Below are 17409 nucleotides of genomic sequence, written 5' to 3' on the forward strand. Positions count from 1 at the left end.
CCGTAGTATTCTAATATAGAGAAATCAGGACAAAGCTGAAGATTAGCAAAGGCGCCATATCTTCTAAAGAATAAATGGTCTTTACACGTGCAGTCTCTCCTACCAAGTAAAGTAGGCTAGACTTTACTTATGCTTACTTTCTTCTAGGTTAGAAGCTATATTCTAAATATAAAAGGCTGCCAACAATCTGTCAAGTAGGAGAGGGATTTAAAAGGAACAATTTACAGGGTCCCAGCAGGTAATGTAATTAGTGAGTAAGACCAGATGTGAACTATATAGGCCCTATCTGAAGAGGACAGTAGCTACTCCACTGAAGATTATTTTTCTGATACAGAAATACATTCTTAGCACTGCCCATCTTCTATTTTTCAGAGATAAGACACCCAGATTTTTGTGTAAAATCTGACAGCTTTAACAACTAGAGTAATAGGCCAGTGGCTAAATGATATAGTCTGTTGGCTGCCAATTTGTGGCTACTGAAAGAAAACTATACTGTTCTTAAGATTCTCATTGGTACTGAAACACAGAAAACTCTAGGCCCCGAATTCAAGTCCTCTCTTTAGAGAAATTACTTTCTCACTGTATATTTGGAGGACTCAGTCAGACTAGAATTGAAACATTTCTCCCATTTACTCCCTTAATTCTGTAATACCAACATTTTATATTGGCTTTACTTAATAAAAATATCTACCATATCCACACACAGCAAAAGGTGGCTAATCTAGGTAACATAATGGGATCAGTAGTACAAACATGAATACTACATATTACCAAGTGGATATAGATGTACTACTATCAGTCAGTACTTCTTGCTTCTGAGCATGAGTTATATAAGAAATTTCCCATACTATTTAAATATACCACATTCCTTAATCCAATCACATTTGATAAAGTACATGACATCTGAGAAATAAAAAAACTGAAAAGCATTCAAATTATTACTGGAAAATCAGCACACAGAATATTTCATGGTACTCTTCAGAAACATTATTCTCAGTATATCCTCGCCATATAGATAGGAATTTTTTTCCCATTTTACAGATGAGGAAACAAGAGTCAGAAAATGGAATGAGTTGACCAATATAAGAAGAAAGTAGTAAAAACAATTCAAATTTAGGTTTAAACTCTTAGTCAATTTCTTTCACTATCTCAACATTTTCCTTAAAGGCTTATGCTTAATGAAATGGCTCAGGAAAAAGGATGAACAAATAGGGAGCACAAAAAGTGACAAAATAATAACATTAAACCTTAATTACCCAGCTCCCAGATTTATCATGCCTTCAATTATTCAGCCTAATAGCTAACTTGAAATTCAGCACGGACAATTTGAAAACTGTCACCAGTCCCAAAAGTAATAATCCCACTGAGGTGCAGTTTATGCTTATAGTTGCAAAAATGCAACATGGCACTGAAAGAATTAGCAATAATATCCCGAGTAACCACATTGTTGGTGTTTCCCCACGTATAAGTAAAATCAATGGAGTCACCTTGTAGAGGGTGAAGGTCAATTTTATAATCCACAACAGAAGACAAAAAGAATGGATCATTAAAATTTCCCCAAGGTCTTACTCTGAAGATCAACATAAATTGGTTCAATAATTTCAACCTAGCCAATTTTTCTCTAGCAATAAAGAACAAACTGAGTAGCTGGCTTGCACTGTATGAAATATTTGAATACAGTAAGCTGTTCATACAATGAGAAGCATGAAAATAATGATGATTAAGGGCACAACACATTCACTTCCTATGTCATACTCACTCTAGGGCAAAACCTTACTGAAAGGCACAATGGATAAAATCTCTATCACAACACTGAACTTGTTCTCTTTTGGGGGCAAGCTCATATTATTGGATTTATATAAAGTAATGTTCAGATTATTAGAATCCATTATATCGCATAAAAAGAGTCCTAACAACTTCACAAAGTAGTTAGCTAATGAAAGAGAAATAAACATGCTAAAGCCGTTGATGAAACTGAACTAGTGATCCCAAATACATTTGAAGCCACTGAATAAATGACCAATGATTAAGAAAAAATTATTTTGTTAAAAAAATTAGAATATAAATGCAATTTTGTGGCAAGGCAGCAATTTCAAATAACTGTTAAGTCGTGTAAATGTAGATCTTATACTCTAACTTCATGAAATTAAAAGGAGCATAAAGAATTCACATTCTAGAATACCTGTCAAAATGAATTCTACAGTCCCTTACCACCTGAAGTTCTACAACAAAGCAACCTAGACCCTGACACTAATACAAGATTAAAATTGTGATATATGATCTGGTTTCAAAACTTTTGTTTTCATCATAACAGCCTAATTGTTCTCATTTTATTAAATAAGCTTATATTAAGTAAATGTAATACTTTTAAATTATAAAGTAAATGCAAAACAATAAAATACCATATGTATCCCTTTTAAATACAGGGGTCCTTCATAAGAATTTAATGTGCAAAAGTTGCTGTTTTCTAAAGTTCAAGACTTACTGTTCTATGTCATATTAGTCAGGGATATATTCATAATACTCTTAACAAAACTGGAGAAATGTACTATACCATTTATAAAAAAATTTTAGTAAATACCACAATTTAAACATTAGAGCTTAAAATTTCTGCTATCTGAAATATTATGTGAATAACAATTTCATTCTCCTAACTCTCTGGGTCACTATGGACTTACCATATCTCAGTAAGTGTTTCAACTTCAGAAGAATGTTAAAGCTTTTTGAAAATTGTGAAACTAAATTTACAAAATCATTGAATTACATTATTTTTAAGTATACCACAGGTTTAAACTAAGACTAAAGTGGACATCAACAATATCAATTAATCAAAACAACTTGAATATTTATTTCAGCTCTGTTGCATTAAAATTCATTAGCTAGAAAGAAAAGGGGTATCCAGACCTAGATGTGAACTTGTTTCTAAATTTAAAATCTGAATCTGAATGACAACTTAAGAAAAAAATAATTAGAATAAAAAGTTAGCACCCTTAAAAATGTGAAAGAACTGAATGGCCAAGAGGAGGCAGCATAACGAGAAAGAATTAGAACCCAGTACAAAAAAAAAATCTAACAGTGTTAAAAATTTTTTTTCTTTCTGTAACTATGACTTATATTCAGAGAATTAACATTCTTCCCAGAAAGCTACCAAACAACAGCTCCAACACAAACACACACACACACACACACACACACACACACACACACACAGAAAAAATCTCTTTTCATGCAAAACAAGGCTTATTTATGGCTTCTTTCCAAAAAAAATCTATTCAGTACATGTACTGTTTTTGATTTATAGCAAAAAATATCAAGCAAACTAAAATATCCAACACAAAAAGAATATTAAGTTAATTAGGGCCAGAAAACACTATTGTAGTGATCAAATGCTCTGGCAATGACAGAACATAAGATGGTGAGAAATTACAGGAATTTAACCTTTGACCTCACCATCCTATGTACTCTTTCCATAAAAGAAGCTTAAAGCAAACACTTTAACTTCTTAGCAAGCAAGCTCTAAGTTAACCTTGCTATGTAAACTCAGTAGAATTCAAATATTTCTTTTAATTAAAATGTTCAAAGATAAAGAGTAATTGGTTCTTACCTCTGGTCCTGGTGCATGTGCCAAGTCTCCTCACTGGCATAGCTGCTGCCTAAGCTGCTACAAAGACTAGGTCAGCAGCCATTTTGAGACAGCTGCACTGTCTCAGTTGCACTAAAGTGTAATTAAGATGGCTGCAATGTGCACTCAAGAACTCACACAGTGAAAACTCAGCTATGTATCAAACAAAGCCCCTCCCACTTTGTCAGTCTGCAGGAAACTGAACACAGACAACAGCTAATGCATATACTGCAACAAACAATGCAGCTGCTTAGGACACAGAAACCAGAGAAGGCAGCAAGCCAGTTTTGTAACACAATGCCTGTGAATCCGGACTTGCAATACAGACTTTGGGCACATCCAGATCCCAGACAGCCGAAAGTCCACGCCACATATTAGCAGTTACAGAGATAGAGCCAAATCACACACAGCAAACACCAGGGAATTCGCTTGAAAGAAAGCCTCCATTTCAGTCCAGAAAAAAAAAAGTCTGCTCAAGGCCCCCTTTTTTTTTTTTGCCTTTTATAGTACTTTTATCATGAAAAGAGTGCCAATTTTTATAATTTCTGGAAAATTAAGTTGTTTAAATCCTGATAGTCAATTTCCATTTATAGAAGGCTAATTAAAGATCTTTTTCCCCACAGAAAGCCCCAAAGTACTCAAATCTAGCAAAATGGTTAAAGCTTGCAGTCAAATTTTTGAATCTTGACAATAATTTAAATAACTGTGGGGAAGAGACTAGTCATTAGAGCTATGATGGCAACAAAGCTTATTTTGAGTAATCTGCCATAAAGATAAAAACAATTTCTTCTCTTTCATAGTCCAGATGGCCACAAAGACATCTCTAGGTGAGTGGTTTGGTCCCAGGGCAAATTAAATTTCATGCCCAGCCACAGACCTCCCAACATTTTAACGTGAGCGAAAAACAAATAAAAATAAAGAATGTAGACACCCCTGGGGAAAAAAAGCAAATAGGGAGAACAACAGAGTAAGATTCAGTCTAAAAGTGGGTATATTAACAAAACAAATTTGAGAGAGATCCCAACAAATCTTTCGCGGCAGTAACCCACCCATCAAGAGAAGAGAAGGACAAGCGCACAGAAAAACCTTGTTTGCTTGATAGCTCATAATCATCTAGGAAACCCACCTTTTCCTTCTCTTTTCCTTGGTTTACCTTTCTAAAATCTAGCTGCCCTATGTGATCTCGTGTCTATCCACCACACAATGTAGATATTTACTAAAAATCGTTAAGAGTATAGGGAGGTGGTAGAGGTATAGCCAAAAGGAGATTGGCCCCATAAGTTGGTAACTGTTCAAGCTGAGTGATGGGCACATGGAGTTGATTATTTCTGTATATATTTAAAATTTTCCATAATAAACATTTTAAAATGAAACAAAAATAACTCAGCTTTTTTTTTTTAACTTAAATTCAATTAATTAACTAACTCAGCTTTTTAAAAGATCCTTACTTATTCTCCAAGAGGCAAACTGGATAATGTATGTAAAGACTATTCAAGTACTACACTAGATAAAAAAAAAAAAGTTACACTTAACCAAACCACATTAATTCTTCAAAAAAATAACATTCTCTGAGGGTCGCTCAAATTTATTCCTTAAAAGCAAGAGGTCGGTAAACTGGAAAAGAGTCAAACAAGACAGAGATTACTGTAGCACTGAAATGGGACTAAGGTTAAAGGGGAGACAAATAACCAAAACTTTTAAAGCTGCTCACTTCAGATAGTAGATTCTTTTGGATGTCTGTTCTACAAAAATTTAAATTATGTAACACACCTTCAAATGTACGTTGTCCCATTCTCCTCACCCTAAGCCTCCCCTGCCTTGCCAAATACCTGCCCAATGTAAATCCTAACTACTTTTTTCTCAGTCTAAGTTCTCCTGAGCAAGCTAAGTTGCTGGCTACTACTATTGGCTATAAGAACTATTTTTCACCCACTTTAGATATCAAAGTAAAAGACATACATTCCCTCATTGTACCAATTCTCCTCCAGCCACTACAATCATTTTACTACCAATTTACTAGACTTTCTCTAATATCCCAAGGCACATACATAAAACAGTAACTATACTGATTATCTACTTTACACACGGCACTTAGAAGACAAAGTAGTAGGGAGGTATATTAATATAGATCAAACCTTCAGATAAGTTTTACATGCATTACTTCAATTAAATCTCACAGTAATCCTACAAGGTAGGTATTACCTCCAATTCATGAGTGAAGGAAACAGGCTCAAAGATTAAATAAATTCACAAAAGTACTAGGAGCTGAAATACATGCTAGACTACACTCAGTCTGGGCCCATGGAGCTTCCTTCACCCATCCCTTCCCACACTGGTTCTGTTTCTACACATCATGAAAATGGTTTAGAAAAGGAAAATGGTTAGGCTGTTATTCAGATAACTGGTGCCACTGCCAACATGTTTCACTCTCTATCCCAAAGAAACAATCCTAGTTCACCGGATAAATCCTATTTAGGACTCAACCTAAATTATCTCATCAGTAACAATCTTTTCCTTACTCTCTTTTCCCTTTACTATACCCATCCCCCAAGCCAGGTATAATTTCACTCTCAAGATCTTTTGTGCATATACCATCATTATACTTACCATATTTCATTACTTCTATCTTTATATATGAGTCCCCAACGACACATCCTAATTCATTTTCCATTCACTTCCATAGTGTAAAACACAGTATTTGCTCAAGAGATGGTGAGTTGAAATTAATTCCCGGTGTTTTCATTTCTACACAAAAAATCTCAGAAAATTCTACATCATTAAGAACCTTCATTTTCAGGATCTCAACTCTTACTTTCTAGGAAAAAGTTGTCAACTAATGACTCAACCAAGTTTTTAGCCTTGGTCTAAAAAGCCTCTGTACTTTAAAACCAGGGGGTAGGGGCACCTGGGTGGCTCAGTCAGTTAAGCGTCTTGCTCTTGGTTTGGGCTTAGGTCATGATCTCAGGGTTGCGGGATCAAGCCCCACATAGGGCTCCATGCTCAGCTCAGAGTCTGCCTGAGATTCTCTGCCTCTCCCTCTGCCCCTTCCCCTGCTCATGCTGTCTCTCACTCTCTCTCTCTAAAATAAATTCTTTAAAATCCAAGATGGAAAAAATACCTTTTGTAGAGCATTTTTCAGCTCTTAGAGAGTTTTTACAGGCAATACACAGAAACTACTATGTGCTTAGAAGAGTTGAACTCTAAAAAGTGTCTATAAAAAATTAGGGAACGTAAGTATATTACTTAGTTTTAAATTCTTAAGTTTTACTAAGAAAGAATATTGTTTGATTATATATCATATAAGAAACTTATTTTAGATAGGATCAGTCCTAATAAACTGAATCACTGTTTATTTGTAAAAGCAAACACACTGGGAAGCTATTTCTAATGTCATGTAAACATTCCCATGATTTTCCAATGTTTTAGCTCTTCCTAAATATAAACTAGCACTTTTCACATATTTTTTTCATTTCAGTCTTACAATGATCATGTGAAATAAGAGTGTTATAATTTCAAAGTTTTATGAGCAGAGAATGTAACCATTTGCTAGGGGTTGCACAAGTAACAATGAGAATTGGAAGAAAATTAACTATAATCAACTCCTATAACCTTTTATACACATATATCATACTATTAAAATACTTTGAATATACAAAATATTAAAAATTCCATGGAACCTAAATAAAAGGTTTCACTCCGGGTGCCTGGGTGGCTCAGTCATTAAGCGTCTGCCTTTGGCTCAGGTCATGATCCCAGCATCCTGGGATCGAGCCCCGCATCAGGCTCCCTGCTCCGCAAGGAAGCCTGCTTCTCCCTCTGCCTCTCCCACTTCCCCTGCTTGTGTTCCCTCTCTCGCTGTGTCTCTCCCTGTCCAATAAATACATAAAATCTTAAAAAATAAATAAATGTTTCACTGTATTATAGAAAGTAAATACTTTTATTTAGTTAATACACTTTAGTTACATATTATTACCAACCTTATACATACAAAGAAAACCACCATTAAAAGGATGTTAAGATAATGAAATGAAAACACCTAATCTCACTCCCTCAAATCCCACTAAAACTTAGTAAAGGTATTTTTTGAAAGCATAAATCCTAAAGAATAAGGAGAAAAGTAAAAGAGAAAAGAGCTAAAAGATTTTGGGAGCCAGAAAATAAGCAGAACCATTGGTAACTAATTTAGCAGTTCCCCAAATATCATATTCCATGCTTCACTGGGGACAAGAACCAATTTAAGTTACATGACAGCAACTTCAAAAGACATAGCAACTAAAAGAACTAGGCCAACTGAGGTGAAGGGAGCAAATAGTAGGATGGTGTAACTAAAAAAGGGAATACTAGTGAAAACATTTTGTGAATCAATAAGATACACTAGATATCCTCACCACATTCCACTGAATACCTCCTCTCCCCAATCCTAGCAAAAATATGAAGACAACATCCACAGTTAAAAATCAGAGTAGCATACCAAAAAGAGACAGATTGAGTGCTTACTGCAGAGGCCCCCTAGTCGTCTTCTTCCATTAATCTTCCAGAATGCTGGCAATCAGATCTTTATTCCCCATGTATGAAAATGGAAAACTAGGGCAATGCTCTCTGGTCCTCTCTCTTTGCGAGCTTTGTACTGTCACTCAATAAACTTTGCTTTACTATCACTCAAGATAATGGAAAACTATCCTCTGGGGGAATCTAAAAAGCACAAGACCCAAGATCTTAAGGTCTTGGGAGCTCTCAAAAAACTGCCCACCCAGATAAGCCAAAGAGAAGTTAAAAGCTGACAAATGTAAATATTCTAATCAAATCTTTTTTTCAAAATTTTTTAAAGATTTTATTTGTCAGAGAGAGCATGCTCACACACGTGCACAAGCAGGGGGAGAGGCAGGCAGGGGGAGAGGCAGGCAGAGGGAGAAGCAGGCTCCCCACTGAGCAAGAAGCCCGATGCGGGACTTGATCCCAGGATCATGACCTGAGCTGAAGGCAGATGCTTAACCAACTGAGCCACCCAGGGAACCCTCTAATCAACTTTTTAAAAAAAATTTTTAAGAGAGAATGTGCACAAGCCGGGGGGGGGGGGGTTGTTCTGGCGGAGGGGGAGAGGGAGAGAATCTTAAGCAGGCCCCATACCCAGCACATACCCCCATGTGGGGCTCAATCTCATGACCTTGAGATCATGACCTGAGCTGAAATCAAGAGTCAGACGCTTGGGCGCCTGGGTGGCTCAGATGGTTAAGCGTCTGCCTTTGGCTCAGGTCATGATCCCAGGGTCCTGGGATCGAGTCCCGCATCAGGCTCCCTGCTCCTTGGGAGCCTGCTTCTCCCTCTGCCTCTCTCTCTCTGTCTTTCATGAATAAATAAATAAAATCTTTAAAAAAAAAAGAGAGAGACGCTTAACTAACTGAGCCACCTAGGTGCCCCTCTAATAAATTTTTAATCTTCCACAACATATAATATAGTCAGGCAAGGAAGAAAAAGGCACCTGATTAAAGTCTAACATGGAAGATAGAGATCAAAAACAAGCCAAAACAAAAACAAAAAAACACAAAAACTATGCAAGAAAAAAACTTCAAAAAAAGTTAATATCCACAGATAAGAAAAGATGTTGCAGTCATGTGTCAAGAATAGAATATTAGTTGGGGTGCCTGGGTGGCTCAGTCATTAAGCATCTACCTTTGGCTCAGGTCATGATTCCAGAGTCCTGGGATCGAGCCCTGCATCGGGCTCCCTGCTCTGCAGGAAGCCTACACCCCCCCACTCCCCCTGCTTGTGTTCCCTCTCTTGCTGTCTCTCTCTGTCAAATAAATAAATTCCTTTAAAAAAGAATAGAATATTAGCAGCACCTGGCTGGCTCAGTCAGTAAAGGATGAAACTTGATCTCAGGGTCATGATTCTAGACCCACATTGGGCATAGAGTTTACTTAAAAGAAAAAAAAAAAGTAGAATACTACAGGCAAGGACCAAAAAGTAGAAATGATGAACATGATAGCAAAAATGAAGAACTCAATAGAAGAACTGGATGATAAAGTTCAAGAAATCTAACTGAACAAAAATACAAAATTGTAAGTAAGAGGGAAATAAAATCTAAGAAAAGTGGAGTACCCCTCCAATAATTCACATTGGAATGACAGAATGGCAGAAGAAAGGTATCACCAATGAAATCATGTAAGAAAAAGTTCCAAGACTGAAAAACAAGAGTTGCCAAACTGAAAGGGCCTGATGAATGCCAGCAAACAATGATAAACAGATCCACATCAAAAAATTACAGTGAAATTGCAAAACACTAAAGACTATTAACAGATTAACAGCTTCCAGTGCAGGGAAAATCAGAAATAAGAATGGCTTCAGATTTATCAGCAGTAATAGAAGCAAAAAGATAATGAAACAGTGCCTTTAAAATTCTGAAGAAAAATATTTTCCAACCTAGATTTCTATACCTAGCCAAATTATCAATCAAGTATCTAAAAATATAGTGACAATGTTCACAAACTCCTGGTTTCAAAGAATATACTTCCCATTTACTCTTTCTCAAAAAGTTACTAGACAATAGGGTCTCCTTCCCCTAATAACAGAATAAACCAATAAGAAGACATGATACATGGAAAACAAAGGTGCTACACAAAGAATAAAGGAATTCCCTACATGGTAAATATAATTCTGATCACAGCAGTGTCCACATGTAGAGGGCAACTAGGCCAACTGTAGCAATGAAACTCAAACAAAAATGAGTCAAGATCCTTGCTGCCACTGTACCTGAGGGAGGTTTGTCTACTAAATAAACATCAAAAGATCCCTAGTAAAGGACCATACCAAATCATCTTAACTATTACCATTATGTAGAAGAGACTCCAGGATACAGGCCTCCTGGTGTAAAGTTGACATTACCTTCATGAATCAACATCTGTCATAACTATATCAAGAGAATGGGTCAGGATTTCCATGATTCTGTTGATCCAGTGCAGACAACTTTGTGTAAGTAGATTACTTAACCCTAATTGAGTAAAACAAGAATTACCTAGGACTAAATGAACTGATTTAACTATGTGTAATATTTTTAATGGTTATATAGGGAAAACTCTTCTTAATCTATCTTTAACCTTCAATTTAAAACATACTTTGTATAAATAATAATTTAAATAATATCTTGATCCAATATCCTCAGAATTCCAGGGGAAAAACTAACCTGTGAAAGATCTTAATATGGGTTATAAGAAGCCACCAGAACAATTAAAGAGCAATTCTGTATAAAAATACTGAATATATCGATTGGCCTTATCTAAACTGAATCTTTTTACTTTTTTATAAAGCAGTTTACGTAGTTCCAGTAAGAATGTTTTCCTTCCTATCAGGATAAAATTGGACAAATCAAATTGGTAACCATAACTACAAGAGAAATGTGACATTTAAAAAGAGAAAGCTTATAATTAGGTATGACAGGGAAAAAGGACTGCTCCTCAAATGTAGAAATGACTGCACTTCAAATGTAGAAATGATGCCTGGTAAGTCCTCCCAGAACCTAATTTAGTAGGTCTTCTTTAATTTATAGATTCCCAGGTTTAATAGGAATAAAGAATATCACTTCCCAACTGACAATGATATTGACAAATATGGAAATCTCAACCATAAGACCCTAGTTTTAAGTACTGCAGATGAAAACTCATTGAGATGAATTAGACGGCTCTTGGTTCCTGATCTTATAATCAAGCAGATAAGTTATTACACTTTACAAAACATCTAGACAGAAGTTAACTCTTAAACCTCATGTCAAATGTATGTAGTTTTGCTAACCAGACAATAAGGAAGTCTTTTGGTATTAAACAACTTCTCGTTAGACCTGTGTAAATAAAGTATCAAGAAAAAAAAATAAAGAATAAGATCATTAAACAAACTTATGTGGTCAAATTTGTGTCTTAAGGGGCAGGAGGCTGGCCACAGGAATGGTTATGGAAGAAAACTGACACTTTGTTTTGCCCCAACTTTGAGTGAGCATATCCAGCAAGTTCCATACCTGTAAAGTAAATAAAGGGGGAGGGAGCACTTTGCACACTGAAATTAAAAAAAAAAAAAAAAAGCATATGTGGATCTAATCCCCAGAATAAATGATTTCATCTCTAACTTTGGCAATAATGATTATCTGAAAAAAATTGACAAACTTTGAAGATAAATAATTAATGTGACAAAATGGCTGCTTCTTTACCATGAAGAAGCTTACTGTAAACTTAGTAAATTTAGCAACTTCACAGGGCTTTTGTTAAATACCTTCTAAGATAAAACAGTCCTAACTCTAGACTCCTTCACCTTTGCAAATACACTACTTCTTTAAATGCTTATTTTTCCCTACTAGTGAGTGGTATCATAAAACTACTTTTCTAAATTACTTTTTTTAACATTTTAATTCTAGCTCCAGTAATCAAGAATTGTCATCTTCTATAAATCTCCTGCATTAAAGGGCTCTCTATAGCTGCACCTAGCTGCCTCTTAAATATTCATGCCTGACTAATTGATTCATCAATTGACTGAAGACAGAGAAGAAAAATGTGCCAAGAAAAATTGCTAACCATTTTTTATATCTAATTTCATTTAACCCTCACAACCACCCTACCAGGTAGGTGGTACCACCATTTTATATTAATACAGCTGGGAGATTCTAAATGCCCTGATCCCAATATAAAATTACTATTCTTTCCACCTCACCATATTACTGATTTCAGGAAAATTCTCTGAGTTTTTCTTTCTTCATTTTTGCTATCTTCCAACTTTTAAATCACTTAAGTTTGGCAGGAAAGGAAAGAACTACACAAACTTAAAACACAAAATAATTATGTCATTCCATCTTTTCATCAAATCCTTATTAAGTTGCATACATTATGTCCTTCAGAGTTATATCTTAGAAAATAATAATAGGCAATCAGCAATGGTGTTTCCTTGTTTTCTTCTATTTTTTAGTGAATGAATGGAAGAATTTTTTCTAAAACTTGACTCACAATTTGTAATTTTTCATATGCAAAGTGCCTGTCAAATCTTATGACAATTTATCCAGTGGGTGCTTAAGTAAATTATGTATTTAATTATTTTTTTTAAAAAGTCTGACATCTGTGGATAATCATGAGTTAAATAAAAAAAAGGAACTAACATATCTTACTTCCCTTTCTTGCACCTCCACCTAAAACAAAAAGGTTCTAGTCTTTCAATAAGCAAATATTTATTGAATAGTAAGGAAGGCAATCTGGAAAGCAATCTTATACTTGTAATAGTGGCCTTATCATTCCAAATTAGATGGGGTTTTTCTTTAAAATGTGACATTTGCCAGACACATCAATGAGATATAATTCCTAACTGCAGAAAGTTTATGAAGCACTACACAATTATAAACATAGAAATAGAAAGGAATGAATGCCTTTAAGTGAGATAGGAGGTAAAAAAAAAAAAAAAGATAACTTCCAGCTAAGAATAACAACATCCTTTATAAGTTATATTATGTAGGCACCATGGCAGCAGTGACTCTTACAAAAATCAAGGATCTTATGTCACATACCAGGGAGTTATTCAGAGTTCTAACACACTACCTTCTTTCTCATTTCTGATACTCTGAACACCCTATTTATTTCCTTCACTGAGAATATCCTTCTAATTCATCCCTTAAAATACAATTCCCCTAAGATTTCCTTGATCTCCCCCTATTACAGTTTCACTTTCTGTGCCTTACATGAATACTGTTTTTTTTACTTACATAGAAAGCTGCTTTTAATTACATATTAATCAAGTAAGTTTTACCTATATGCAAAGAATTTACAACCACGATCTTTTTACCTGTGTACGTTACAAGGTCCTCAAAAATCACATTTTCTATCTCCAAACTGTATATTTCACATATACAAAAAAAATAGGATCTGGAAAGGATGATAAAAACATAACTTCAGGGCACCCGGCTGGCTCAGTCAGTGGAGAATGCAACTCTTGATCTCTGGATCATGAGTTTGAGCCTCAAGTTGGGTGTAGAAATTACTTAAAAATAAAAAAAAATTTAGGGCGCCTGGGTGGCTCAATTGGTTAAGCGACTGCCTTCAGCTCAGGTCATGATCCTGGAGTCCCGCGATCAAGTCCCGCATCAGGCTCCCTGCTCAGCAGGGAGTCTGCTTCTCCCTCTGACCCTCCCCCCCCTCATGTGCTCTCTCTCCATCGCTCATTCTCACTCTCTCAAATAAATAAATAAATAAAATCTTTAAAAAAATAAAAAAATAAAAAAATTTAAAAATATAGACTCAGCTTTGAGACTAAAACAAGTAGTTCAAACAACTGTCATTCACAATTGTCATTACCCCACAGTCTTACCCACAATCTTTCATCATTTTAAAATAAGCAAGTTAACTGGCAAAGTTTAAAAACATTAAACTGAATAAATAACAAAAATATTACAGTGAAATTTTAATATTAAATTAAAATTCCAATCTTGCAAAGCTAAACATGACTTTAATATGTTTGTAAAGGCAAGCAGAAAGGGGAAGTATTCCACCAAATAAGGTAAATATAATAACTAGAATCTCAACCACAAATCATAAATACAAAGCTCTCAAAATTCCACTTCAAAGGAAGATATTGAGGGGTGCGTGGGTGGCTCAGTCAGTTAAGTGTCTGACTCTTGATTTTAGCTCAGGTCATGATCTCAGTGTCATGAGATCAAGCCCCACATTGGGCTCCACACTGGGCAGGGAGCCTGCTTAGGATTCTTGCTCTCCCTTGCCCTCTGCCTCTCTCTCAAAAAAAAAAAAAAAAAGGGGGAAGAAACCAAGGAAGACATAGAATTTTAACTATAACTCTTAAAACAAAAAACGAGTTTTCAGTATCAAATTATGAATTACTTTGAGAGACTACTTCTCCACTTTACTTTTATAGCAGAAAGGGCTAATTGTTCCCTAACACCCATTTCTTTCGGTTTATAAAATTCCTTAATTTTAGCTGAGCACATGGTTGCCCACCTAGATACTACATCAACCCAAATCTTCCTTTCCCAACTAAGTATGTTCCAATGACTAAGTTCTCACCCATAAAACGTGAGTCAAAGTGATACGTGCCATTTCCAGATCATGTTCTCAAAAGAATGAGCTGTATACTCCCATTGCCCTTTTTCTCTTGCCCCTGGTTGGTTAAACTGTGGAGTAGCCATGTTCAACCTGGAACCATATGTTAAGTCAAAACCACCTTAAACCCTAAACAGTCTTTTTCTGTATTGTTACAGGAGAGAAATAAACATTTATCATCCTTAAACCATGGTAATAGTCTCACAGAGCAGTTCAGCCTTTATTCTAATCCAATTAGCTCCTGACATTTAACACCTAATAGGAAATAAGAGAAAATTTCAAAGATAGTCTCTTTCCTCTTCCATATTTTTCACTACTTCTTCCTTTTAAATCACTTAATCTAATAAGGGTAACAGGGCAGATACATTCCTACCAAACTCCAAAGCCTTAGTTGAGAATGAGCTGAAGCAGTCACATCATTCACCGTTTTACCAAACTTTCTCCTGGTTCTCAAAATGGCAGATTCTATTCTCACCTTCTAGGTTTACCTTTTTACAAACCAGAAGGCATTATCTTTGACAATTACTGACTCAAGGAGAAATCCTTTAATAGCTCTTTCAGTTTGGAGAATCACCACCCTAACATTGAAGTCAAATTCTCATTAGAATGTAAAAGTGCCATAGAGTACTGGACACATAATTCCTAGGTACCCATCCACCAAGACAATAATTCCCCAAAGTAGCACAGGGCTATACAAACAACAAAGAAAGGGACAAAGAACTGTACAGTAAGACATTATGACAATACCTCACATCATACAAAGGGGCCCTCCCTCCCAAATTAAAGGGTATACAGCTAGTTATTCCTAGTTATTAGATACAAAATGACAAAATATTTTTATAATATTCTGAGCAATGAAAAACCATAGACATGAATAAATGAGTATTTTTCATGATAAATAGGTCATCTTCATTTCTCAGACTTTCACATTTACATAGGTCCAACCAGAAAGTCTCTGAGGAAAGTACTGTCAACTGTACCCTTAGGCCTATCACATTTTTGGGAAGTGGCCAAGAGATGCCTGAGTCATTCTCTTTAAGACTCAAAAATGCAAATGATCAAAATTCAAAACTGAAGACATTCACATTGTACAAACAAGCACGGGTGCCCTGGCCTTCTCATTTTGCAGGCATTAAAAAAATGAAAATGCTGCCCAGCACTCATACTCTCTATCTCCAATACAAAATGGGTTTCCACCATATAACTTGAAGGATATATAAACAAAGTTTAATTTTTTAGAATTCACATTTCTGTTTTAAACAAGCTAAAATGACTGGATAAACCACTGACTTATTTTTTAGATTTCAAGACAATCTGAGAAAGAACACTGCAAAATCACTTTTAAAGTTCTGTGCTCTGTAAAGAACATAATGAGGTCAAATGGGCAAGAATTTCAAAAGAGAAGCTCCACTAATGGATGGGTAATTTCTAGATACCCTAGGAACTTACAGGGACTATGGCTTCCCAGAGCTACTTGATGATTTTTTGTACTCTACCATTTACATTATGTTAAAACGTCACCTAATTTTTACCCATAATACACCCCACATGTGACTCCCTTGAGAAAGTACATATGCCCATGTATGAATCTTAAAAATTACAGTAGAAGCCTTTCTAAACTAAGTCATACAGTTCTTTGCCTTCCTGAACAAGTTAAACATTCTCTATGATCCAAAATCCTTAATAAGATCATCAATTACCATAATGAACATGTTACAAAGGCTAATTCAGCTCTCTGAATACTAATTCCCAAACTAAATGACCTCAAAACTAAGTTTTTCGGGGCACCTGGGTGGCTCAGTCGTTAAGCGTCTGCCTTCAGCTCAGGTCATGATCCCAGGGTCCTGGGATCGAGCCCCACATCGGGCTCCCTGCTCCAAGGGAAGCCTGCTTCTCCCTCTCCCACTCCCCCTGCTTGTGTTCCCTCTCTCCCTATGTCTCTCTATGTCAAATAAATAAAATCTAAAAAAAATAAATAACTTTTTAAATTCTTGCTTCTAACACTTGAAACCTGACCCCTCTTCACTATCAAGATGCTAGCCATCACTTCTTGTTCCTATCTATATGTTTCTCTAGTAACACTTCTCCTGTCCCTATTTTGCTCTTCCTATTATAGTCTAAAAAACCAAGTATCATACTTTGTCAGAACTAGAAAAAGTTTTCAAGTAAGAGCAAAGGTCTCATTAAAAAAGTAAAATATGCAAATTTCTGTAAATGGCTTTGCTTGGAAAAGACCCAAATATGGGAATTTTTCATTTAAAAAGTTTGATAAGAGCCAATAATATCCTAACAATTGATTTCTGCCTATTTCCTAGATTTATTTTCATGAAACCAATCAGTACAAAGAACAGATTTAATGGACAATGAATTTATACTAGTAATTAGGAAAACATCCTTATGAGAGAATAACTTACAGTTACCAAAGAGACTAAAAATAAAAATATGATTAGGCTCCATCCTGGCCAGAAAAATGAGTAATTTTTCAACATTCCTCTATTAAAAAAAAAAAAGACTATGTTAAAGAAAAATTTTGGTTTCAAACGTTGTAGAACTCTTTAACTTGCCAACCTATTTTCCCACTTCTAAGTTCATACTTGCACTATTTTCATATCACCATGTCCTAAGGCAGATTAAAAATAGAAATGCAGTCCTATATCCTCTAACAACTCATCCCTATTAACATTATATCAGCACTAGGAAACAAGTAAAATA

General features: G+C 35.4%; 1 protein-coding gene across 4 annotated transcripts in view; it reads right to left on the reverse strand.

The window, feature by feature from the left end:
* Positions 1-17409, reverse strand: part of LOC113921374 (activating transcription factor 7 interacting protein) — a 166147-nt gene that overhangs the window by 102925 nt on the left and 45813 nt on the right. For 2 of the 4 annotated variants that reach the window (XM_027591876.2, XM_027591875.2), the window contains exon 1: positions 3605-3721. The exons of the other annotated variants lie outside the window; for them this stretch is intronic. In XM_027591876.2, coding sequence (XP_027447677.1) covers positions 3605-3621 — 17 coding nt within the window. In that variant the 5' untranslated portion in view covers positions 3622-3721. Of the gene's footprint in view, positions 1-3604; positions 3722-17409 lie in introns of those variants that run through there. 4 annotated transcript variants of the gene reach the window in all.

The sequence above is a fragment of the Zalophus californianus genome, chromosome 9 (genome assembly GCF_009762305.2).
Source record: "Zalophus californianus isolate mZalCal1 chromosome 9, mZalCal1.pri.v2, whole genome shotgun sequence".
NCBI classification, from domain to species: domain Eukaryota; kingdom Metazoa; phylum Chordata; class Mammalia; order Carnivora; family Otariidae; genus Zalophus; species Zalophus californianus.